At 43.8% G+C, this 27,041-nt stretch overlaps 1 protein-coding gene across 5 annotated transcripts in view; it reads right to left on the reverse strand.

The window, feature by feature from the left end:
- STIM1 (stromal interaction molecule 1) overlaps positions 1-27,041 on the reverse strand; it is a 182,055-nt gene that overhangs the window by 140,375 nt on the left and 14,639 nt on the right. The window contains exon 1 of one of the 5 annotated variants that reach the window (XM_074954204.1): positions 7,110-7,267. The exons of the other annotated variants lie outside the window; for them this stretch is intronic. Within the exon in view, the coding sequence (XP_074810305.1) occupies positions 7,110-7,125 (16 nt within the window). The 5' untranslated portion in view covers positions 7,126-7,267. Of the gene's footprint in view, positions 1-7,109; positions 7,268-27,041 lie in introns of those variants that run through there. 5 annotated transcript variants of the gene reach the window in all.

A 27,041-nucleotide genomic window follows, 5' to 3' on the forward strand; every position in this document is an offset into this window, starting at 1 on the left:
ATAGTTGACCTGGGATTACGGAAATCCCCCCCCATGCCTTCTTGTGCGTGGGAAAAAACTGCAGATTTACAACTGGCACTGGACTGAATCAGACATTAGAAATGGAAAAGACCTATTAGATCATCTACTCCCCCGCCCCCAGCCAGTGCCAGATTGTTCCCTATTGTATAACCTCTGTGATACGGCATTCTACTCAGCAGCACTAATGCTTCCCCCGCATCTCTTAGCCATGAGGCTGACACCTCTAACAAATGTTGCATAGCTGATTTTTTATCTATTTTAATGAAAATATAATTATTAGAAGGTGTTTCTCTGAGGTTTTCCTATCGCACCTAGCACTGCAGAATCGAAGTGCTGAAAAGGTAACGCTTTTCCATTTTTTTTTAATCCTACAGCATTTCAACACTCGTTACAGACTCCACAGCCAGCAATAATTGAAATAAATGTCCATCATGTGTTCCCAGCTTTGAGAGAGGACACTTAATTCACGTCTCAGTCAATTATAGACCAGTGAGGCTTCACACAAGAGGCCACTGCTTACGGTGCTTAAATAGCGTTTACAAAAAGAATAAATCACCTTCGCTTCTTTAACAGACCCACTATTCCATGACATAGATGGAAGAGCCCATCATCTACAACGACAGTAAAATGAAATACCAGAGCTATCAAATACTTTGTTTTTTGAAAAAAGAAAAGGAGGACTTGTGGCACCTTAGAGACTAACAAATTTATCTGCGCACAAGTCCTCCTGTTCTTTTTGTGGATACAGACTAACACAGCTGCTACTCTGAAACCTTTGTTTTTTGAGGGGATCTTTTTTGCAACCCTGGCTTTCATTCAAAGTAACAAAGTTAAAAAAATAAATTAAGTCAGACCTTTGTGCATGTAATTTTAAACACTAGTCCAAAACTGAAAACAAATGCATTTTGATACCTGCACAAACTTTAAGCGGCTTTAAGAACAGTGTGTGCTTTGTCTCAGGAACTTTAAAAAAAACAAAACAACACCAGTTCAATCCCAACTGAAGCTTGTCATCCGGTCTTTTCCCAAAAGAGATTTGAAGAGTGAGATGGTCACAATCAAGTTTCAAATATAAGCTCTGGTGATTTGGGGAATCTGTCTGTACAATTTATGAATTCTGGTTGATGTTATGAAGTTGTTTCTATGAAAATTGTTGTATCATAGAATAATATATGTCTACGTCTGTGCATCTATCACTGCTGCTAGGACCTGTAGCAGGCACACACCAGACTAATGACAATGGAGAGTACTTAACTTTAATGACCGTACTCTAACCAGTCAATAGATATGCTAAGGAGGTTGACTGGAGCTAGAAGCCACTTTATCCAGCTTGTCTAGTAGGGGGATGAGGGCTGTAAAGTGGAAAGTTACCAGCAGTAAAACAAAGGAACCAGATGGTGGTGGTGTAAGATGTAAAACTAGAGAGACTCATTGGGACAGGAAACGGAAACTTCAGACAGGAGAAAAGAAGGAGTTGGAACAATCAAGGTTAGAGAAAGCTATCTGAGACGAAAAGGCTCCATATTTCAGAAGACAAACCATGCACTGCAGCCAAAAGATCCCAGATAGACCCAGATGACCTTGGTCCCAACCCAAAGCATGCTCTGGAGTGATGAGGAAAGTGAGGTGGGGAAACGTGTGTAGGGTTTATTTTTAAACTGTGGGCCCAGAACACATTTGGCTGGAGTTCTGGGAGTGCATTTAACCTGAAGCAGTGAGGCAGTGTTTGAGGGGCCAGCACCAGTTCTGGGGGCTGGGGAGTGGGCCACCTGGTCACAGCTCTCCGGGGATCTGCAGAGGGTTGCATCCCAAGAGTGTACCTGTGGACCCCAAGACAGTGGCAGTGCCTGAACTTTGTTCAGGCTTTGGAACATCGCAGAATTCAGTAGCTGGATCCCATCCAAGCAGTCTGTTGAGTGGCCAAGAGGGGGCCACAAGTGGTATACTAGGCTTCTATGTTAAGGGAAGATTTATTGGGCAGATGATTTACTGTAAAGATTTAAGCACTCAATGTAAGAAGTTATGTAAGCATAGTACATACAGGAGGTGCACTAAAATGCGCTCTTGAACCTTTTAAGATAAGGAATTTCAACCTCATCAGCAACTACGTGCTCCGCAGAATATCAGGATTCATGAAATTTGAATCCTAACTCGAAGAGCAGGATATCTAAAAAACCTGCTGGTAAAATTACCTCAGCTTTGTTGCAATGCAAATGCCGCTTGCACTGTGCATACCCAAATCAATGCTGAACTGTCATGCCATTCAGGGAGCACATACCTACAGTTCTGCAGACAGAGACGAAAAGGCTGCCCAAATGGGGAATCCAGTTTAGCAGCTGTCAATCAAAAACTCTTGCTGCCATTTCAAAGTACATTGCAAAAAGCTGTTCATGCTGAGGTAGTCGCTGGAGCAGCAATCCATTTACCTTTCCATATGTTTGAGGTAAATGACTGCTAATCAACAGATATTTCTGTTTGAACAAGAGCTGTGACCCCCAAAGCCCACCTCACTTTGCTTGTTTCTGCATCGAAGTCATACAATCATTATCATCGGCGCAAACTGCCATATGCCCAAGATTAGGGAGTTGATACCATTTGTGCTTATAAGGACAGGGAAGGGGAAAAATTTCTCAGATTTTTGGTTACCAATTCACGTAGCCATCTTCATTTGATTAGGAGCTGAAAGAAACCCAAATACGTGAATTGCTTTATTTAGTCTCTAAGGTGCCACAAGTACTCCTGTTCTTTTTGCGGTACAGACCAACACAGCTGCTACTGTGAAACCTTTATTTTTAAGGTGGAGATGTGTACTATTTCCCCCTTCCCTCTGCATCTATCCTCACCCCTTTGGATTATATTTCCACTCCTCTCTCTCCTTGGTGGTGTATAGATTTTCCTCTCCCCTTTTTTATTCACCCCTTTTAGTGGCGAGTTTCTGGTCAATCCACATTTTTCCTCTTTGGCTTTTTTTCAGCCTCCCAGTCACAAGGCTGGTTGGGGAGGGCTAATGGAGGTACTCTTCACTCCAGATCAACTAGGTCACTAGTCAGATAAGTGGCATTCACTCCTTCAGGGCTGAATGTACCATCTCTTCGGTGCTTCTACATCCTGCTGGGCCAGAAAGCAAGTGACAGTTTAACAGTCATTAGGACACTAATACCCTTCTTCCTCTAGGATTGTGCACAGAAGGCTGCTGTTCACTAAACAGTGGAGTCAAAAGCAGCAGCAGAGTGAAACCTGATCCAATTCTAGTAAATGTTATTCTGCTGGTCCTGAGCCACATGTAAGGGTATGAAGAGGAGCAGTAAAGGTACAGGAGTCACTTCCTAGAATCCGAGGTTCTGGCACTTCAGTACCTACCTTCAATCCATTACTGATGGCCTTCTTCCTATATTGAACTCATTCTTTTCGGTGAATGAGACTATGAACATGGCACAGGGAATTTCTTCAGTTCTATTACAATGTCTTGCTGCACAATTCCTACCTTTCTGAACCAGCCTTTCACCAGCGGGGACTGAAGAATGCTGGTGTGCTCTTAGACAGATCGGGCCTGGAGCTAGGTTTTATTGCTCTTAAAGGAGGTTGGTGAGAAAAAGTATCATTCAGAAACTTTCTCTGGAAGAAGCTGGAGTGATGTTTCTGTAAGCCTGCAGCTGCAGATTCAAAGGGGCTGCCTGCTCCTATAACAGATCATTCTACCATCCCTTTTGACAGTCTGGATGAAGGCAGGGATGGCTTTTCCCGCCATTTCAACCACCATGTTGCTAGGAGGCCCTCCTAGCACTTTTTCTCTGAAGTAATTGGGTGTAGCCCTTAACTGACTGGTTTGCAAAGTGGCTTTCCAGGACCTGAGACAAAAGGCGTCCCCAGCTTCTGCCTGTCAGGCGAGGTACCTGACAGCAAACTAAAATGAACCTAGGTGCGTCTGAAACAAAAGACACAGCTCACCCTAGATCAGTGGTCACCAACCGGTCGATCGCAATCGACTGGTCAATCCTAGAGGACCTCCCAGTCAATCGCGATCTCCGGTGGTGAAGTGGGGCTGCTGTAACACAGGCTCCCTGCCTGCCCTGGCCCCACGCTGTTCCGGAAGCGGACAGCGCGGCCCCAGGAAGTGGGGGTCTCCCTTCGCGTGCTGCTCCTGCCTGCAAGCACTGACCCTACAGCTCCCATTGGCTGGGAACGGGGAGCTGTGGCATTGGCCCCTTTCGGGAGCTGCATGGGGCCGTGGTAGGCAGGGAGCCTGCCTTAGCGGCAGCCACGCTACACCATCAGGAGCCACCAGAAGTGCTGCTCGGCAGGAGCCCTCTCCCGGAGCCAGCTGCTCTCCTTCAGGCTGAATGCTAGTGTATTAAATACTACCCTGCTCCCTCCCTATTCCTCTGAGCCATTGGGCTATCACAGGGGTGGGCAAACTTTTTGGCCCTAGGGCCACATCAGGTACAGAAATTGTATGGAGGACCAGGTAGGGAAGGCTGGGGGCATGGCCCCCGCCCCAATTCCAGGCCCCCGGAACTCTCACCCCCATCCAAACCCGCGCCCCCCCCCCGCTCCCCACCCGATTGCCCCCCGGGACTCCTGCATCCTATCCAAAACACCCCTGCTCTCTGCCCCCGACCATCCCCCCAGGACGCCCATCCCTTATCCAATCTCCCCTGCTCCCCACCCCCTGACCACCCTCCTGGGGCCCCCCGCCCCCTAGCCAACCCTCCCTGCTCTCCCCACCCCACGTTACCTGTGAGGTGGGAGAAAGGGAGGCTCAGTCCTTTTCCTGTGCGTTTCCCCTGGTCATTTGGCTGCTCTCCTTGGCAGTCGGGCAGGGCTTGCTCCCTGTCTGGGCTTGGCTACTGGGGACAGGGGCCAAGCATGCTGGAGGTGGAGGGGGGCCCTGGTTTGCTCTGCCCCTGTCCCCAGCAGCAGGGACTAGGCTCCTTGACCACCCCCCTGCAAACTCCCCGCTCCCAGAACTGTCCCTGACCACAGCACCCTGGAGCACCAGGTGTGGCCGCGCTATAGCCGTGCTGCCCGGCTGGAGCTGCAGCCACGCTGTCCAGGTGCTGGGGGAACTGTGACTGCGAGGGAGGGAGGGGAGCAGAAGGAAAGGGGCCAGGGGCTAGCCTCCGCCCTGCTCACCACACTGCCGGGGAGTTGGGCTGGCTCCTTTGCAAGCCTGTCCTGACCCCACTCCCTGGCAGGAGCTCGGGGGCCAGACGGAAGGGTCCTAGGAGCCGGATGTGGCCCTCAGGCCGTAGTTTGCCCCCCTCTGGGCTATCAGCTGCTGGCAGAAAGCTTTCCTTCTATTACTTGGATAGGATTTGGGGTTGTGGAAAGAACACTTTCCTGAAACACTGATGAAGAACTGAATGAACATGAGACCGCTGAAGTAGAGAAAGGTGAAGGGCTCAGACCTGATTCTCCACTCTGTAATACCAGTTTTATGCTGGCGCAACACCACTGAACTTATGCAGTTGTATTTATAGTGTAGACAGGGCCTAAGTTTCCCTCAATGTGCAAATCCTCACTGAGCGTCTCCTGTCTTTCACAGGAGCGTTTAGCCATTAAAAAAAAAGTTACCTTTGCACATCTACTACAGACTGCAGCATTAGTACAATTAGCCTGCAAAATGGGTTGATGACAGCAATAACTTCTACTCAACTATATTTGGCACAGACAAAGGCAAATTATAATAGAAAAATTTTACAGACTAAAATGACTTAATGGGATTCAGAAGAGAAGGGCTGGTCTGCCCTTTGATTAAAATTCTTTGGAAAACTGTTTCAGCTCTTTATTGGGATTAGTACTAGAACTGGCTAATTCCAGGGAGCTGGTCCAAACGATGGGGATCTGAAGAGCTCTTTCTGGCCAGGGCCCAGCAACCAGAATCAGCCACCAAATCTGGCCAAGAGCCCAAAAGACCAAACCAAGAAAGGACAAGGTAAAGTCTTAAGAGCATAACTACCAGTGAGCAAATGAATTAACAAGGACAGGTCACCCAGCTTTTTGAATTAGGGATGAGAAAAATCAACAGATATAAAGCACTGGAAGTCTTTCTTGTAGTTTGCAAATACACAAAAGCTAACTGGGCTAGTCAGAAGGTGGAAACATTAGGTAACTCCAAAGTGGAGGGGGCTGGACTCCCCTCTATTGCATCTGAACAGCAGGAATGTATGCTTTTGTAGGCCACCACAGAGAAAGATGATCTCATATAGTTTGCATGACTTTCAGAGGTCCACTAAAACAGATACAGCTTATATGAATGAGTTACTATGTAAAATGAGGCTGCCAGACCCACAAAGCCCAAACATGCTCTTCAGAAGATTCTTCTCCGCATCTTCTACCATGTGTTTTCTGGGAAGAAGGACCAGCAAATGGACAAGGAGAAGAGTAAAGTGTATTTGTTGTTATACCTAACATGTTAAAAAAGTTACAAAACCAGAGGGAAAACGTTCTTACCTAAATAAAAACAGCATTCAGGGAGGTCGGGGTGTGAATAAAGGAGCTACCCATGGACTCCCTGGTTAGTCTGAATCTGCCTTTCAAGCACCATGACCTTCTCTTGGGCTAGTGTACACTGTGTGCCTTGAACCAAAGCTTCCCTCTCCCTCGATTAACATAAAGGGATTTGCTAGACTCTGGTCTCCTCGGAGAGACAAGGTGAGGTAATATCTTTTATTGGACCAGCTACTGTGAATAGAATGGAAGATATCAAATTTTGCTGTCTGAAATGGAAACTCCACATCATGAAGAAAAAGGGAGCAAAGCTTAACAGCGACATCTACTTCCCGAGAAAATGCAAGAAACAAAACATCATCCCCAACCGTCTTACCAACTATAACCCTCTAACCACTAACTAATAGTATCTGGGACCACCACAGCTATTACAACACCACTGTCCTATTCAAGCAGCCTACTGTTGGCTATCAACTTTCAGCTGCTTTAAAAAGTTAGCATTGTTTTTAAATCAGCACATCTAATAGGGCTGGGACTCAAAATCCCACTAGTGAAGGAATCCAGAAACAGACATACTGCAAGATTTCACTCCTTTCTTCCACCCCACCCCACCCCGAGTAATTGAAGTTTGGACTGACCAATAGGTTGCAGCATGCTCCCGCTGAATGCAGTCTTCTTTGAAAAAGCTGTGTATTCCAAAATCTAACCCCGGTTTGCTGCTTCTCCACAGTTCTGAGTAAAGATGTCGGAGGGTCGCCTTGGTGAGGTCAGCAGTCCAGTCCCAGCTAGCAGACATGGAAAGCAACATCCCCTTTGCTAGGCTTTCTTCCCAAAATGGGGCAGCGGTGAGTTATACAAACCTCCTTTTTCCTTTCCCTACAGTTCTAGGGTCTTCCCCATACTAGGGATCTGTCCAAATGTCATCATCCATCAGTGGCCACGAGCAGGCTCCTCCATTACAAATAGCGATTTAGTCTGTCTACAGGAGCAAGGCTGGTCCAGGGGTTAGGGTACTCGCTGGATTCTAGTCCCTGCTCTGACACAGACTTCCTATGGGACCTCACTGTGCCTCGGTTCCCCAAATGGGGATAATAGTGCACTCAACTACTACAATAATGAGGGCCTGATAGGTACCGAAGACAAACAAAAGACACTCAATACTAGGGAGTTGTACCACTGCAGCTTCACTGATGACTTGCCACCAGTGCTAGAAGTGGGGTAATCTCCCATGCAGTCAAGGCCTCGGAATGCTGGCCCCGACTCAGGAGAGCTACTCCTTTTTGCCTATAGTCAGGGGTGCAAAGAGCATACGAAGAAGGGAGAAAAGGATTTGCTGAAACTACTCTTTTTGTTCAGGGAGTGGTGGTTTCAAAGTTCCTTTTGGCACTAAACAAATACCTAAGAGAACTGCAAATATGTACAAATTAGTTACCCATTTACAGGCAGAAGACAGGAAAGTTTGGCTTTGTTTCCCATATCCAGGGCAACCATCTTCTAATTTGGATCTGAGAGGCAGATACTTTTGTTACTAACTGGCATGCAAAGAAATATAAAGCTCACATGCTTTAGGAATAATGTTTGAGCTGTATTACAGCCGGTGTTCCTCAGAAATGGAGCAAGACCCCTACATGACACAGACGATTCCTAATTCCAGCTAAAGAGTTGGATTTGATACATCTCTTAACCAGGTGACAGAGCAGTTTTATTAAATGATTTCAGTCCACCTCCCAATATTTGAGTCTGGATAGGCACTCCTATTGTTCTTTAGCCTTTATAAAGAGACTGGTTAACAGACAGTAAAAGGGTTGGTAGCCAAAGGCTAGTAGGCAATAGAAAACATTAGGGTGAAGCCCTCTCTTGAGATTACCCTGGAATGAGTGCTAGGCTTCCTTATAGCACAGTCACAGGGAACAGAAAAGCATCTCAGACATTTCACCTTGTTAGGCTGGGTGACTGAAAATAGCCATGAGATGAAAAACAAACCAGCTGGACAACTTATCCCAGCTGTAATGCAAAATCAAACACAGCAGCGAGCTGGAGGCAGGTTGTATGACAAGGAATGAGCAGCCCTGCTGAGCTCTAGTGTGCACATGTAGCTTCTGGGTGGTTTAGCAGAAAATGCCACCTGTTGTCACTTCCTGACTACAGCACACAGAGCCATTATTTCCCTGCCCCCTTCCTCTCGTTCCCCTCCCCCCCCCCAAAAAAGAAGGGGAATAGCCAAGCAAGGTGGGGGAGGGAAAGAGATCAAAGGAGATACCACCTCTCACAGCTCAAACCAGTTTTAATGAAGAATTTTACAGATTCCACCACACTCAGTCATTCTGGCATAGGGCCCAACCCAGATTTCACCAAATACAAATACAATCTTCAGAAGACTGCATAATCCAGCATGATCCACCAAGGACAGAATGGTCTTTTCATTGTCTGTAGCAGGGGTTCTCAACCTCTCTCTTTCTGAGGCCCATCCAACATACTATAAAATCTCCATGGCCCACCTGTGTCATAATAACTGGTTTTCTGCATGTAAAAGCCAGGGCTGGCATTAGGGGGTAGCAAGCAGGGCAACTGCCTGGGGCCTTATGCCACGGGGGCCCCCGCAGAGCTACACTGCTCAGGCTTTGGCTTGAGCCTCGAGTGGGGGAGCTCAGGGTCCAGGCTTCAGCCCCGTGCGGCAGGGCTTTGGCTTTCTGCCCTGGGCCACAGTGAGTCCCCCTGGCCCTGCTTGACGACCCCCCTGAAACCTGCTCACGGCCCCCCAGGGGGCCTCAGACCCCTGGCTGAGAACCACTGGTCTGTAGCACTCTTGTAGATCAGCAGCATTCAATTTGGAACCATTCAATTTGCAATTCCACATGAATGCAATGAGGTCTGCAACTGGAAACCTCCCCTTCCCCCCACTGTCAGCATAGCTGTTGGAAGTGTGGGTTGATCAGTCATTTCCAGGGGTTTAGCTGACGACTAAACCAATCCACTCCGATATTGAGAGAACCATCTAAATGTAATACCATCAAAGGCAAATAGTTTATTACACTGATCAGAGAGAAGTTTCAAGCATGGTGTGGCTCCATGTCCCCTCCTACTGCTGAGCTCTATGACAGGTTTCAGAGTAACAGCCGTGTTAGTCTGTATTCGCAAAAAGAAAAGGAGGACTTGTGGCACCTTAGAGACTAACCAATTTATTTGAGCATGAGCTTTCGTGAGCTACAGCTCACTTCATCGGATGCATACTGTGGAAATTGCAGAAGACATTATATACACAGACACCATGAAACAATACCTCCTCCCACCCCACTCTCCTGCTGGTAATAGCTTATCTAAAGTGATCATCAAGTTGGGCCATTTCCAGCACAAATCCAGGTTTTCTCACCCGCCGCCCCCCCGCAGACAAACTCACTCTCTTGCTCAAGAGAGTGAGTTTGTCTGCGGGGGGGCAGCGGGTGAGAAAACCTGGATTTGTGCTGGAAATGGCCCAACTTGATGATCACTTTAGATAAGCTATTACCAGCAGGAGAGTGGGGTGGGAGGAGGTATTGTTTCATGGTGTCTGTGTATATAATGTCTTCTGCAATTTCCACAGTATGCATCCGATGAAGTGAGCTGTAGCTCACGAAAGCTCATGCTCAAATAAATTGGTTAGTCTCTAAGGTGCCACAAATCCTCCTTTTCTTTTTGCTGAGCTCTATGACATCTTTTACAAGTTTAGCAGGGCCAAAAACATTGCTCTTGTTTCTACCACAATTGCGGGAAAACATACTTCCAACTGTCCATGTCTTTTAGACAGTAAAGTGAGCCCACACACTTGTCTTCCCACACTGCCAACAGGATATACAGTATGGACTACTCAGTCAGGAAGCTCCAATGGTCTTCCCTTCTGAATTTACTTTGGACTCCACTACCAGCTCAGAAATTCCTTTATCTGTGGGGACAGCTGTACAACTATCTATTGTGGCCTCTGGTACACCTTTGTCTCCTACGTCATTTACATACATTAATGCATTAGGCTCAAGGCTTTCATGCAGTTTTAAATCATCACTTTCTATGTCAAGCAGAGAACCTTCACATTACCCCCTACCATCTGAAACCTCTCCTCATCTATTCATATTCTTGGAGAATGTAGAGCATAACCTCAGATAACCTACGGTACTGCCTGGAAGAGACCAAACTATTTGAAGTGGATGAGTCAAAGAAAACACAATGAGGTTGCAACCCCTGCTGGAAAGCACAAAGCATTAAAAAAAAAAAACCCACAACACACTCTATCAGGAGCTGTGAGGCAAAACTGGGGAAGTCTTTTGTCAATCATCACCTGCTGACAGGAGGACATAACCCATAAAGTCCCAGAAATACATGGGAATATTACCAAAGCAACTGCTTTCCATAGAACAGAGATCAATATGTATAGGGGGCTTATGAAAGCATCAATATTGAGGAGTTTCACTCCAGCGGGTCCATGTCCCTTTACTCAAATTCAGCTGAAGACTGAAATAGGAACACATGCTAAGAATTTATCATCATAGTGATGACAACAAATCTGACACAATCTATTGTGTGGAGAAGAAGCTGATCACATAGGAGGGGATAATTTAGCCCCCTTACTAAATGGGCTGCAGTCATACTACATTACACTGTGGTCCCGTCAGAATTTTACAAAATAAGCCAGGTCAGGCTAGGTCAGTACATGGACAGGAAACCTCCAAGGAACATTGGGTATTTAAAGTGATGCTGGTGGGCTTTCACACGGACTACAATATTTTTTACTTTCTGTCCTACATTGCTATGCATTGTTTAAATCTGCTGTATCTATCCCAGAGACGGCTGCATTTTAGTGACTGGTGAAGTGATGCATATATAGTACTGTGGAAGATATGAGGTTTAATTAATTTTCTGAAAGTGCTTTGAAATCCTTGGATGAAAGGCATGGGGATAAATACCACATACTCTCTTCAGACCCTCTCCAGAATTAAAAACAAAAGTGCTCATGATGTAGATGGGTTTGCAATTTAACCTACAATTTCATCAGGAAAGAAGATGAAATAACTAGTGACACTTCAATGCTATCTTCTGATCAGATGGGCCAGGGTGAACTTCAATCAGTGTCAAATAAATCCCTAAATTATTTATGGACTCTTACAGGTTCATTTCTATTCTACAGTAGTATCAGTCATGATTCCAAGGTGGGCATGGAGTAACAACTTCTCATGTACTGAACAGCTTTCGGAAACTACTAACTGTTCAATGCATCTAAAAAAAAATAGCTGGTTATTAGCATGAATGTCTTCCTTTCCTCCCATTATATCAGCATGAGTTTGGACAGACTGGCAGCTGAATGGCAGGTTGAGGAAACAAATCCATGAACTTAATTAGAAAGGGAGATAACCTGTGGAAGACTGTATCAGTTTCTAATGTCCATTTCTAAGTGTGATGGGGTCCCAGTGGGGACCAGCTGTGGTTAATCAATTAGGGTGAACTGCAAAACATGGGTCAGACAATCCCCAAAAAGCTGGTGGATATTCCAATACCTAGATTTACCAAGCCGGCATAAACCAACTTCTTTATTACCTTACTAGTTACTCAGAAATCCAAACAACGCAGTTCCCTTAAAGTGATCCAGCCTCAGGCCTCCATCCAGGTACCTACCTCAAATATGATGATTTCTGAAAATCTTATTTCATCATATAAAAGAAAAGGTTCTACCAATCCCAAAGGATCAGACACATTACCTCCCTGGCTGTTGAATATTCCAGATCTTACCCATATACACACTACAGCCAATTCTTATTAACTACACTAAAATTTATTAAAAAACAAAAAAGAGAGTATGGTTAAAAGATCAGTATACATACAGACATGAGTTCAATTCTTAAGATTCAGATTCATAGCAGAGATGACAGGTTTCAGAGTAGCAGCCGTGTTAGTCTGTATCCGCAAAAAGAACAGGAGGTACTTGCGGCACCTTTATTAGAGCATAAGCTTTCGTGGGCCACAAACCACTTCATCAGATGCATAGAATGGAACATATAGTAAGATAGATCTGTATACATACAGATAAGTTGGAAGTTACCATACAAACTGTGAGAGAAGAGATGGTGAGCGTTGTAGTTGCAAAGAGTTCTTTCAGAAATAGTCCATAAGTTATAGTCCAATGTTTATATTTCAGGGCAATCCAGTTAGAACTGAGATCTCGATCCTTATGGCCTAAGCGTCCCCCGTATGAAGCCTCAAGCAGATCTGAGATGACAGAATCAGGACCCCAACAGTCTTTTATACAGTTTTCTAGCATCCACTTGATCACACAGTCCTGGGTAAATAATAGGCTTTTGATGTAACCTTCTGCTTTCTAAACACCACCCGTAATTAGTTACACAAATTAACATAGGGCAATTTAGCCATTAGGCAGTCCATTACTAATTTCAAAGAGACATATAGACAATGACATTATTTCACCAAAGATTCATCTAAATGTTAATATTCCGTGTTGATCTCTGAATTAGTAGCTATAGCGACAGACAGGAACTGTCCGATTACATGGGTAGCATCTAAGATGCACACAATTAATATTACCTCTAACAATATAGGTTTGCATTTCAAAGTTCTAGCCTATTTAGCATGCAATGGCCCTACCTAACATTTCTAATATGTCTTTAAAGGTCGGCTTTGGGTCACTGAGCCTGCAAGCTGTTTAACCCTTTCTGGCCATGAGTTATATTTTGTATAAGTTTTGCTGCAATTATATAGCAGTGGTAGCAATAATGATTTGCATGATTATATTTTAATTAGACAATGTCACACTAAGGTTTTACCAAAAAGATATATTTCTACACTAATTTGTATCCAACAAGATATGAAGCTGACAACAGAAACAGTCAGCTAAAATTGATTCTCTATGTTTAAAAAGCCTTAAAACCCTTTGTTTTCTAGAGCTCAGTGGTATAGTTGGCAAGAAGAGAACGTAATGGCTCTCTTCCTAGTTCCACCGACTTAGAAGTGCCACTCACAGTAGATTGTGCAGATCTTCACGACTGACTTCTTTCTGGCATGCTTTGATCAGCAGTGAAATAGAGGTAATAACGAGGATTGTTTGTTATTGTTAGGCTTCAGAGTTAACTCATCATTCAGATGAATGGGATCAGTTTATATAAACAACATGTTGTCAGCTTACATCTGGTTTGTATCTTGAACAGCTGTAAGGACTACAAACTTTATATTAAAGTTCTGAATATCAAGATGGCCCCCTATTGGGGGGGTGGGGGGGAAGCACCAAGCCTCTTTAAGACAGCCCAGTCTGAACCATGTTTCGAATGGTAAAGCAAATAGGATGACTAGTGCTGAAGGGGATACATGTTAACTGGACAATCATATTTTGAGGGAACTATTTCTTGCCCCCAGCAATTAGGTTGCATGCTGCATCTAACCCCCTCCTGGAGGAAGTCTGACATTTCACTGAGTGACAGATGATCACTGCACTGGCACTGCTACAACCCTAAACATACCCATTGCTTAGCAGCTTTAATCCTGAATTATTTTTCCCCTTCCTGCAGCACAAAGCTGAGCTTGACAAGAAAATGAGCAAACTGTACAAACAAGCAGGCAGCTCATTTATAATTCGAATGTTGAACATTCTTAAAGTTCTCCTGTTTATTATGTTTCTATCCGCTGAGAATCTCAGAATTTCAGGCACTGACTCTCAAAACCTGAAATAATGAATCTGACCGATGTTTTTAATACTCTCTCCTTCGAGAAGAGAGGTGGGAGGTACTTAAAAGACAACGTTATTTACATTTATTGCAACACATGGGATACAGATGTATATTAGGAAACAGAAAAGGAGGACTTGTGGCACCTTAGAGACTAACAAATTTTAGGAAGGTCTCTGTGGGTTAGTATGTTGTTCAGAGGTGCGTTCGAAATATTCCTTGAGTCGGAGACGTAGAAAATAGGATTCTAGGTCACCACAGAACTGTATCATGTTTGTGGGGGTGGAGGGGCAGAAGGAGAGGCCCCGAAATAGGACAGATTCTTCTGCTGGGCTAAGAGTATAGCTGGATAGATTCACAATATTGCTGGGTGGGTCAAGGGAACCGCTGTTTGGCCCCTTGTGGCATGTAGTAGTTTAGATAGTTTAGTGATCAAGTCTAAGGTTCAGTGTCAAGGTTCCTTCCGCACTCTGAACTCTAGGGTACAGATGTGGGGACCTGCATGAAAAAAATCCCTAAGCTTATTTTTACCAGCTTAGGTTAAAAATTCCCCAAGGTACAAACTATTTTACCTTTTTTCCCTGGACCTTATTGCTGCCACCACCAAGCGTCTAACAAAAACAAAAGGGAAAGAGCCCACTTGGAAACGTCTTTCCCCAAAAAATCCCCCCCAAGCCCTACACCCCCTTTCCTGGGGTGTCTAAGGTGCTACAAGTCCTCCTTTTCTTTTTGCAGATACAGACTAACACGGCTGCTACTCTGAAACCTGTTATTAGGAAATAGTCATTCATGTTAGCAATCAGGTTCTCACCCTTCTGTTTCCACACAGTGCCAGCTGGCTGGAATCAATACAACCTGCTACAACTTCAGAGCCCCCCACACCAAAGGTGAGGGGACAGCAGAGCCAGAAGCATGTAAAACTAGGGTGACCAGACATCCCAATATTATTGGTACCATCCTGATATTAGTGGCTGTGTTTTATATAGACCCCTATTACACGCCATTACACCCGCCCCATCCTGATTTTTCACGCTTGCTATTTGATCACCCTATGTGAAACTATCCCCTCAGGGAAATTGTTTTTTGAAAGGGGTATTAGGCTTGCATGAGTGGTTCACACAAGTCTGGAAAACTAGCTTGCAGCAGCAAAGGTCAATGACATAAATATTCAATAAAGGTAAGCGACATATACTGCTCAGAGAACTTTACGGAATCCCTAGTGGTTCCTAAAGTAAGCCTGAGCACAAATTCACACTACCTCATAATGAACCAGTGTGTTTCCCAAGGTGGAAAAACACTCTGCACAAGGGATGGACTCAAAATTCAAGCAGACATACATACATCCAAGCAACCCCATGGAAATTACTTCATATTTATAAAATAACCAAATCACATCCATGGCTCCTTTACTAATGGATATACAATACAATCTCTTCAAAAACTTCCTGCAGCTTCTCCACTGGTTCTACCACCTATTCTAGAGAAGGGAACTTCACCCTGTTATTTTCTCTCCCCATCCCAACACACCGCTCTTGTTCCACTGCAGAAAAACCTACATCTCAAACCTGGCATTCAGAGTTCCACATGCAACCTCTGGATCCGGTCACCCACAAGTGCACCCTGTTCTGACATCCCAATATAATGTACTGAGATACAGTCTGTCCCTCTCAATTCAGGGGCCAAATTCTGGTTTTAAGAAGTCAGAAAGCAACACTTGCAGAAGCCTTCAGTGCCACATTTCTACCCCAGTGACCAAGATTCAACTCCCACAGAAAGCTTAACGGTCACCAGGGGGCACCACGTTTGGGTGCACCATGTTCCACAAGAGGCCCTATGATTTGAAGCCAGAGGACTCACAGTGTTCACCGTGGTAACAAATGGAGCAGTGCTCAGGGAAAGAGGGAGATACCCAAGGATCAGGAAAAAAAGAACAAGGAGTACTTGTGGCACCTTAGAGACTAACAAATTTATTTGAGCATGAGCTTTTGTGGGCTAAAACCCACTTCATCGGATGAATGCAGTGGAAAATACAGTAGACAGACCGACCGACCATGAAAAAAATGGGTGTTGCCATACCCACTATAACAAGAGTGATCAGTTAAGGTGAGCCATTATCAGCAGGAGAAAAAAAAACCTTTTGTAGTGATAATCAGGACGGCCCATTTCCAACAGTTGACAAGAAGGTGAGTAACAGTAGGGTGGGAAAAACAAACATGGGGAAATAGTTTTACTTTGTGTAACGACCCATCCACTCCCAGTCTTTATTCAAGCCTAATTTAATGGTGTCCAGTTTGCAAATTAATTCCATTTCAGCAGTCTCTCGCTGGAGTCTGGTTTTGAAGTTTTTTTGTTGTAGTATTGCCACTTTTAGGTCTGTAATCGAGTGACCAGGTCAGCTGTTACAGAATGGGCTGGAATAACACATGAGTGAAAATGGCAGAGAAGAATGCAGGGGCTGATTAAATCAAAATAAAAAACTTCTTTCTAAACCCTTAAAACCTTGCCAAATAATATCACACATTGTCTTCCACATACTCTCTGGCTGTTTGGAGAGCCAAGCAAGCATTCAAATCAGTTAAAACAAAAGGTAACTTGCCTTATATTCCCTTCTCGTGGTCAAGATGTTAATGGCTCGGCCAAATGAGCGGGTCTTGCCGGAGAAAGGAGAAGAACCCAAAATTCACTCTAATGAACTGGAGTTCATCCCAGGATTGCTGCAAGAAATAACCTTATTCCATACAGACTAGCCCAAGCTTCAGGTTTGTTCCTGAACTACACAGGATTCATTTCTCCAGCATCTAGCTTTATTTTTACAGTATAGCTGACTAATGAAGCAATTCAGCAGGTTTTTCAGTGCAAATAAACATGTGGTGCAATTTTAGAACCTCTATTTTAAAGAAGTTCTGCACCATCTGCAGTCGAACAGCAAAAGGGTAACCTCTCCACTAGATCTGGGCTTTATGAGCTATAAAGAGGATATGTGCTACTGCCATCATTTTAATTAGCCCAGCCTCAGAGTTTAATAATCAGGAGAGGAACTGCAAGAGGCACAGAGACAGCCTCAAGGTAAATGTCCTTATTTAAAAAATAATTCCGGATGGAATGACACTATAATGTTGTGCTCTTTTGCAATGAAATGTGCAAACAGCTCTTGAAACAGAATAATTTTGACCATCTCATCACCTGACAATAGAGATCACCCCTCTGCTGCCCCTGCAATCTTTGCCCAAGCATTAACGTGCCCAGAGGCAGATCGGTCTCTTGCCCAGAGAAGTAAAGGCTGTGGCCACTTAGCAAGGAATGAAGGCACTGCACCCAGTGATTTTATGTAACCTGCCATCTACACACAAACTGAATGGGCAAGAGTGGAGCACAGAACAACAGAGGACCCTGTATCTTCCGTATGCACCACTCCATGAGTAGGCCACATAATTTTCAGGCTAACCATGTGGTCTGCTTTATTCTATACAGGTTCTTATACTGTGTTCATCATCAAAACACCTTTCAGTAATGCATTAAGTGACGTGACTAACATCTGTCACATGTTCATTCTCTCATCCTCTTCCTGGGGGAAAGGTGTGTGTGTAGAGGTGCATTTTGGTTTGGATTTTTTTTAATATATACATTATATGTGACTCTAAGAGCAACGCAGTGCCAGAGGGCAAGGGGCTCACTGGTATCGGGTAATGAATTTCAGCTGGCCTCACCAATTCAGTGTACCCCAACTCACTATGGTTATAATCTGTCTAAAAGATGTCATGTAATATGTCATTGGAGAACCAATAATTCACTGATCATTAATATTTCTGCAGGATCTATGCACAGGCTCTGCATATAGAGTTATGAATATGTGCTAGAATTATATTTTTCAAATGTGTTTGGCAAACAATGCATAAGCAGAGTCTGCCTTAGACAAAGGAATGTATATTTGTTTTTCTAACCAGCCCAGTCATCAGGCAGAGACGAGGAAGGTCTATTTACATATTAGGTAAACAAAGCTATCAAGCTAACAAGTGGGGGAAGACACAAGCGAAGAAACAAGAGAAGTTTGGTCTGAGTTTGACTTTTCAAAGAATATATTGCAAAAGTTTACTGGTCTATGAATACAGGAGGGCTGAACCACAAGTGATAAGAAACTCAATCAACTGACTGTATACTGTATTATAAATAGGGCCCTACCAAATTCATGTTCATTTTGGTCAATTTCACGATCACAGGATTTTAAAAATCATACATTTCATTATTTCAGATATTTCAATCTGAAATTTCATGGTGTTGTAACTGTAGGGGTCCTGACCCAAAAGACTGGGTGCGGGGGGAGAGGTTTGCAAGGTTATTGTAGGAGGGTTGGGGTACTGCCAGCCTTACTTCTGCACTGCCTTCAGAGCTAGGCAGCCAGAGAGCAGCAGCTGCTGACCAGGAGCCCAGCTTGGAAGGCAGCACTGCCACCACCAGCAGCACAGAAATAAGGATGGCATGGTATAGTATTGCTACCCTTACTTCTAGGCTACTACCTTCGGAGCTGGGCCCTCGTCCAACAGCAACCACTCTCCAGCCACCCAGCTCTGAAGGCAGTGCCAAAGTAAGGGTGGCAATACCACAGCCCCTCAACAATAACCTTGCAACCCACCCCCCCGCCCGCATCCCCTTTTTGGGTCGGGACCCCCAGTTTGAGAAACGCTGGTCTCCCCAGTGAAATCTGTACAGTGTAGGGTAAAGGAATACAAAAGACCAGATTTCACAGGGGAGACCAGATTTCATGGTCCGTTTGGTAGGGCCCTAATTATAAAAGTGTATTAAGGGAGGTCTTTTATGAAAGCCTGTGACACACTGGTGATTAATATTGTGAATCCTATGTGTTAACACTACATAAGGAATTATGGATATTTAATTTTATGCTTTACAGTCTGTGATCAAACAAAGGGAGAAACAAGTTTCTCTCATACAGGAGGGAATATCACAGCTGCCTACCTGTCTCTAATGAAATTAAGTAAAACCAAAAACAATGGAAGCCCCATTTAAATTCAAATCAGCAGGGGATAAGCAGAGCACAAGAAAGAAAACAGTAACATGAGGTCATCCTGCTCTTGAAACAAGGTCACTGAATTTTGGAAGATATAAGCAGAGACAGAAGCCATATTTGGCATCCATCACTAGACAGACACAAGGGAACAGTTCTCTTGCAAGCAGCTGAAGGACCCATCCTTCTCCAAGGCAGGGCAGAGGTGCTGAAGTCTCTGGTAACTGAATATAGGTGAGAATCCTATTTAGGCAAAGATCTTTCACCTAGGAAGACAAGGGAAGCCAGCATCTTATACTTCTGTGGAAGGTCCTGACTGAAGGAATGTCAGCCGTGGCTGGGAAGAAGTCAGACTGGTGAGAGAAACCATCTTGAACAAATCCTGTACTTTGCTAGATTAAGTTTTAGACATGTGTTTTCACTTTTCATTTGCTTGTAACCATCTCTACTTTTACTTTTTACTTGGCATCACTTGACCTATGTCCTATTGTTAATAAATTTGTTTTATTTTACTATGAACCAACTCAGTTCATATGTTTGAAGATCAGAATATATTTACCCCAATTAAGCTAAAAAGCACAATACAGTTTCTCTCTCTCTAAGGGAGTAACAAAGCTTATTATTTCTCTGAGCTACCCAAGAGAGGACGGGACAATTCAGGACACACCATTTGGGGAAACTCGGGACACGGCATGCACTGGTGTCACCTTGCTGGTTGTAACCAAGGCTGATGGAAGCCTCAATGGGGCTGTAGCCAGACTGCTGGAGTCAGAGCTGCTGAACCAGGGCTGTCTAGCACACAGACACTCAGGTGTGACCTGCATGCTTGGTAGGTTGGCTGTGAGCATCCCAGGTTGGGAGCTACAGCAGCAAAGCATTGTAAGGCACCCAGGGTTGCAGGGCAAGTGGTGACAACCCCCTACTGGTCTGGAAACAGTGATACATACACACACACCCCTCTATATCTTTATGTTAGAGAAGACAAGGTCAAAAAATGTGCCTTCCACAAGTGGTGAGTTCTGTGTTGGTCCTTAGCTCCTATGGGAGTTCATTCCACAGTCTTGAAGAGAGAGCGCTCAGGTCATTCCTTAAACTGTTTTATATACGACAGAATATCACAAAGCCCAACCCTACTCCTAAAGCTAGAAAAATGTACTACAAAGAACAATTGTACACTGGTAGGAGCTGGACTTGATCATATAACAGTTCATGGCCTAGAGGAAGGTCTTGTGTAGAAGATAGACTCAGGACACCTGGATTCAATTACTGGCTCTGGACAAGTCATTTAGTCTTTCAGTGCCTCAGTTCCACATCTGTACAATGGGAAAAATAGCCCTGCCCTACCTCAGAGGTGTTGTGAAGATATATACATTACAAACTACAGCAGAACCTCAGAGTTACAAACACCAGAGTTATGAACTGACTGGTCAACCACACACCTCATGTGGAACCAGAAGTATGCAATCAGGCAGCAGCAGAGATAGACAGACAAAAAGCAAATACAGTACAGTATTGTATTAAATGTAAACTACTAAATAAATAAAAGGGAAGTTTAAAAAGATTTGACAAGATAAGGAAACTATTTCTGTGCTGGTTTCATTTAAACTAAGATGGTTAAAAACAGTATTTTTCTTCTGAACAGTAAAGTTTCAAAGCTGTATTAAGTCGATGTTTATTTGTAACCTTTTGAAAGAAGCATAACGTTTCAGAGTTATGAACAACCTCCATTCCAGAGGTTTTCGTAACTCGGAGGTTCTACTGTATGAGGTGCTCAGATACCGTAGTTATGGAAGCCGTAAGTAGAGCGGGGCACATATTTTGGACAAAGTTTATTCACCAAAAAAATGCTGCTTCAGGCCAGCTAAAACTATTCACAAATTTCACACAAATTCCCTGGAGAGTTTTGGGCAAAAAAGGGCTAGATTCACAAGGGGGCTTCGGCACCGCTCACAAACCTTGTGCTGGTGCTGCTCGACTTATACTCAACTGCCCAGTAGTTGGGTTGGGGCACTGGAGCAGGGACTATGAACCCAGGTCTCCCTCCCCTTTAGGTGAGTACCCTAACCACAGGCTACAGCTCTCAATCTGTCCTGTTGAAGCTGTTGCACTTTGTATAAATTATTAAATATTCACTGGCACAGGGATTTGAGCCGTTAGGCTCCACACCCCAAGCAAGTGCCCTAACCACCAGGCTAGAGAGTGAGTCAGTGAGTCTTCCACTCACACTCTCTCTATGACTATTCAAGTATTTTATACAAACTGGAACAGCTTCAACAGGAGAAATGAAGAGATCCTTTGCTTGCATTTAAAAAAAAAAAAAAGTTAAAAGTGGCCTGAAACTAAACGTTTCATTTGATCCAAACCAAAATTTTTATCCACTTTTTGATTTGGCAAAAATTCAGAACTATCTGGGGTTTGGTTCAGGTTCGATTTTTTTTTTTTTTTTTTTTATTTTTAGAACTGCCAGCAGACTGAAAAATCAGTTATTCACTCTGCCCTAGCTATAAATACATAAGATAAATAGATATTACTTCCCTACCCACGAGGATTTTTGTGAGGGGAAGTCCCTAAATACTTGTGAAGGGCTCAGATACTATGATGATGAGGATGATATAAATATCTAAATGGATTCCAGTTCTCAAAACATCATTTCTACAGTTCTCAAAACATCATTGGCTCCAGGATAAATCCTTTTTTCATTTCTGAATAAGCCAAAGACTGCGCTGTCCATTCAGGTTTCCTTGCAAGCTGGAACAGGCTCCTCACATTTTCAGATAGGATTCTTAAAAATGCTCTAAGGAAGTAGTAATGGTCTCTTTCGTAATGTGTTCAATAGACGTTGCCAAAACTGTAATGACAGTATCAATTCTACAGAAGGTCAAGTCACATTAAATAAGTGAAGTCGAGAGCATTTTACCAGGTAGGTCACCTGATTTAACCTTGAAGCAGTGGGCATTACCCAGTACTGTCAGCACTTCTGCCTTGGCAAACAGACTAAGGGTCAAATAGAGGACTTTTCCCAACCACTCATTCTACTTTTCACTAAAATTCTCCCATGTTATCCAATCAAATGCCATTAGCATTTGCATCTCATAACGCTCATGAAGGTGCCTGTCAGGCAAGTGATTTAACATTGCCGGAACTGACTGAAGCCATAAGCAGAAGGTACAACATCAAAAATCCTTGCTGATCTAGAAGAGCACCAACTAAAAGTAGCTTTCAATACTTTCATTTATTATACAAGTTTCCTCAGAATAGTGGCAGAGAAGAGGATGCAATAATTATTACACAGAGCTCCAGCAAGAAGTCAGAGTTCCCATGAGGCTGGCTTGGGAACAGAATGATCACACCCATGTATATGGCCACCGGCCTGTATTTTTTAATTTGATTCCCATCCATCAGCCAAGCAGTGACAATGGGGCTGAATGAAGTCTTTCCATCACTTTACATCTTGTACTAGCTTAATGGATTCATTTATCTTTAAACCTTTTTGTTCTCTGTAATTCTTCACCATATCTATCCAATGCATCCTCAGTCTTCCTCTATTTGCAGTCCCTTGCACACTACTATGTACCTCCATGCATAGTATCCTTTCCGGTCCATTCTTGACACATCTCTCTCTAATCTTCTGTAACATTTTTATTTCTTGCCCTACTGGTTTTCTTATTACATCATATTTTATTTTCTGCAGTCTTAAATCTCTCAGTACTCCCCTCAGCCAGTTCATTTCTGAACTCAGTCTCCTATGTTCATCAGCTTTCCTCACACACCAACGTTCCAACCCGTACAGCAGTATCAGCATGACAACTGTCCCAGAGACACAGATTTTCATTTTTAATCAAAATGTCTTTAACCTTCCAGATCCTACAGAATATTCCAAATGCAACAGAGACTACAGAGTCTTTTTTATGTTACCTTCAAATGCCCATTCTTCAATTCTAGTCCTTCAATATACAAAAACTTTTCCACTTGTTCTAGTTCTGTCTCTGACTTTCATCTTTGCGTTTTCCTCTTGTCTTCCAGTTGCCACAGTTGTGACTTTGTGCTGATCTTCAGCCCTAATGTTCTGCTTTCCGGGTTTACCTTTTCAGTTATTTTTTGTAACTCCTCCTTAACATCCAATCTTGATTTAAAAATGGTCACTAACGGAGAATCTGCAAGAAGCCTTTGTAAAAATTGTTACAATGATTAATTACTTTCACTGTGAAATTTTTTTACCTTATTTCCAGTCTGAATTTGTCTCGCTTCAACTTCCAGTTATTGGATCATGTCACAAGTTTCTCTGCTAGACTGAAGAGCCAGTTATTAAATATTTGTTCCCTTGTAGGTACTTTTAAACTGGAATCAAGTCACCCCTTAACCTTCACTTTTAGCTCCTTGAGTCTGTCACTACAGGGCATGTTTTCTGATCCTTTAATCCTTCTTGCAGTTTTTCTTTGAACCCTTCCCAATTTATCAACATTCTTCTTGAATTGTAGACACCAGAAATGGACACAGTACTCCAGGGGCAGTTGCACCAGTGCCAAACACAAAGGTAAAATAACCTGTCCACTCCTTTTCAAGTTTCCACTGTTGATGCATCCAGGGATCACTTAATCCTTTTGGCCACAGGGTCACACCAGGAGCTCATGTTCAGCTGATTATCCACCGTGACTTTCAAATCTTTTTCCGAGTCAGAATTCGGCACCCTGTAAATATGGCCTACATTCTTTGTTCCTAGATTTACATGTTTACATTTAGCGGTATTAAAACATGTTTGCTTGTTTGTTTGTACGCAGTTTATGCGAGCCATAGATTCTCAAGACTTGCCATAACCCTTTCTTCCAAATGCTATCAGAAGCCTGTCTGAAGTCTATAAAGTTGTTTTAGCAGGTTCAGTTGTGTTCAGACAAAGCAACAAGTATAAAATAACCTGGCAACGCCCCCACTGAAAACAGTGGCACCTCCCAGACTATGTCATTGTAAGACCACAGGATCTAAGAGATGTCCAAATCACCCATGTCATGAGAGGCGCTGATGATTGCTGGACTGACCACTGCCTGGTGATGTCAGTCACATCAATCAGGATTGCACCGAAATATAGAAAGCAACCCAAATCACACAGACAGTAATACAACATACAAAGACTTTAATCCTCAGTGCACCAAGAGACTTCCAAACAATCCTCAGTGAAAAACTGACCATATGCACACCTGGAAATAACAACACAAGTGTCGAAAAAGACTGGGAAGCCTTAAAACAGACCATACATGAGGCTTGCGAGGAATCCATCAGCCTTGCTACCCGCCACCATCAAGACAGGTTTGACGACAACAACATTGAGTTTACAGCCCTTTGGGACCAGAAGAGAAAAGCTTTCCGCAACTGGCAAAACTCAATCACTATCCAGTCAGAAGCAGAGCTCTTTCCATCAGCTCAAAACTGAAGTTCAAAGGAGGATCAGAGAAATCAAAACCAAATGGTGGGAGGACAAAGCAAAAGAAATCCAAACATTCGCTGACAGACATGATATGTGGAGCTTTTGTTGTGAGACAAGGACCCTGTACGGACCAAGCTCACGTAGCCTCACACCTGTGAGCTCCGAAGATGGTAGTGCCCTTCTTAAAGATAACACATCCATCAAAGAGTGCTGGAAGGAACACGACCAAAAGCTTCTAAATCAAGAATCAACTGTGACGGATGACACCACTGACTCCATCCCTCAGTACCCAATCTGGGAAACTCTTGCCAAACCACCAACACCTGAGGAGGTCCGCAAAGCAATTAAACAAATGAAGAACAATAAAGCTCCAGGTCCTGATGGCATACAGGTGAAGTATTGAAAGTGGAGGGAGAAACACTGACTAACAAGCTTCATTTGGTACTCCTCAAAATCCGGTGCACTGAAGAAATCTCTGCTGTTTTACGTAATGCTAACATTGTCACCATTTTCAAAAAGGGAGACAGGACTGACTGTGGCAATTATTGAGGTATTGCCCTCCATCGCTGGGAAGATCCCTGCTAGAATCTTACTGAATCGCCTGCTCCCTCTTGCAGAGAAAAGTACTTCCAGAGTCCCAGTGTGGCTTCAGACCATGACGAGGCACCACCGACATGATTTTCGCAGCCAGGCAGATCCAGGAAAAATGTCAAGGAAAACACACCAGGAGCTGTATACAGCCTTTATCAATCTGACCAAAGCCTTCGATTCTGTCAATCATGAGGCTCTGTGGAAAATCATGTCAAAGTTTGGCTGCCCAGGCAAATTTTATCACCATTGTAAGACTCCTCCATGACCAGATGACTGCCTCCCTCCTGTGCAGTGGCTCTACCTCTCAGCCCTTTGTCATCCGAACTGGTGTAAAACAAGGTTGTGTACTGGCACCCACCCTTTTCTCCATTTTCTTAGCAGCTATGAAAACATTAACCCACGACCGTCTACCACAGGGAATTGGCATCCAATATCAGACTGACCACCACCTCTTCAACCTTTCTCATCTCCGTGCCAGAACTAAAGTAATATTGGCAACAGTAGCCAAACTCCAGTATGCAGATGATTGTGTTGTCGTTGCACACTCAAAGCAGGATCTACAAACAGCCCTTAATCGCTTCTCTGAAGCTTACAAAAAGCCTAGGGTTAACTCTGAACATCAGCAAAACAAAATTCTCCACCAGCCAGTCCCCAGTCAATCATCAGACCCAGCAGGGAAGATCTACACTGACAAAGAAGAACTGGAAATGTAGAGTACTTTGCCTCTCTTGGCAGCCATCTCTCACAGATTGCAGACATAGATGTCGAGATTCAGCACAGAATCCACTGCGCCTGTCTTGCCTTTGGCAGATTATCTCGCCAGGTGTTTAACAATCACATCATCAGAACACATACTAGACTTTTAGTTCATAAAGCGGTGGTAATCCCAACTCTCCTCTATGGCTGTGAGACTTGGGTGACCTGCAGAAAACACCTGAAAAACCTGGAACGTTTTCTTCGGAAGATCCTCAATATAAAGTGGGAGGATTGTTGCACTAATGTCAGTATCCTCACAGAGGCCAACATCTTCTAAGGTGCCACTAGTACTCCTTTTCTTTTTGCGAATACAGACTAACACGGCTGCTACTCTGAAATCTGATTATCCAGCACTAGCTGAGGTGGAGCAGGCACTGTGTGCACATGCCTGATGTACGCTTACCAAAACAACTGCTGTATGCCCAACTCACCAAACAAGAAAGGAAACGGGGAGGCCAAAAGAAATGCTTTAAAGACACCCTCAAGATAAACATCAAGAGTGTGGCATCGACACCACACACTGGGAGACAGCAGCTCAGGATAGGGATAACTGGTGAAGACTTGTCAGAGAGGGAACGTCCACTTTTGAGGAAAATCCACTTGCCCTGGTCGCAGAAAAACACCAGAAAAGAAAGGAAAGACAACTGCCACGCAGCAATCGTGGCCCAACCCTGTCTTCCAACACCATCTGCAACATCTGCCGACAACCCTGTGGCTCAAAGATTGGACTCCTCAGTCACCAAAGAACCCATGAAAAATAAAACATATGAGGTACCTCAAGGGATTGCCGATGATGTACTTGCCTGTCTTATCACAAATAACTGATCTATTTTACTTCATCCTGGTTTAAATCCAGCCTGTTCCTCTGCAATGCTGTTTCCACATACTTCTTCCTTCTTCATGCTCCTCTGCAACATCTTGGTGAATGTGTTTCCTGGAATACTCAATAAGCTGATTCCTCTCTATTTACTCTTATCCTTTTTTAACAAATCGGTACTATTATTGCTTTCCCCCAGTCGCTCAGCACTCACTCTTCCTTGTAAATCTTGTTAAACAACTTGTGCATCAACTTTACTGTGTTTATTTT

The sequence above is a fragment of the Natator depressus genome, chromosome 1, assembly GCF_965152275.1.
Source record: "Natator depressus isolate rNatDep1 chromosome 1, rNatDep2.hap1, whole genome shotgun sequence".
NCBI lineage: Eukaryota > Metazoa > Chordata > Testudines > Cheloniidae > Natator > Natator depressus.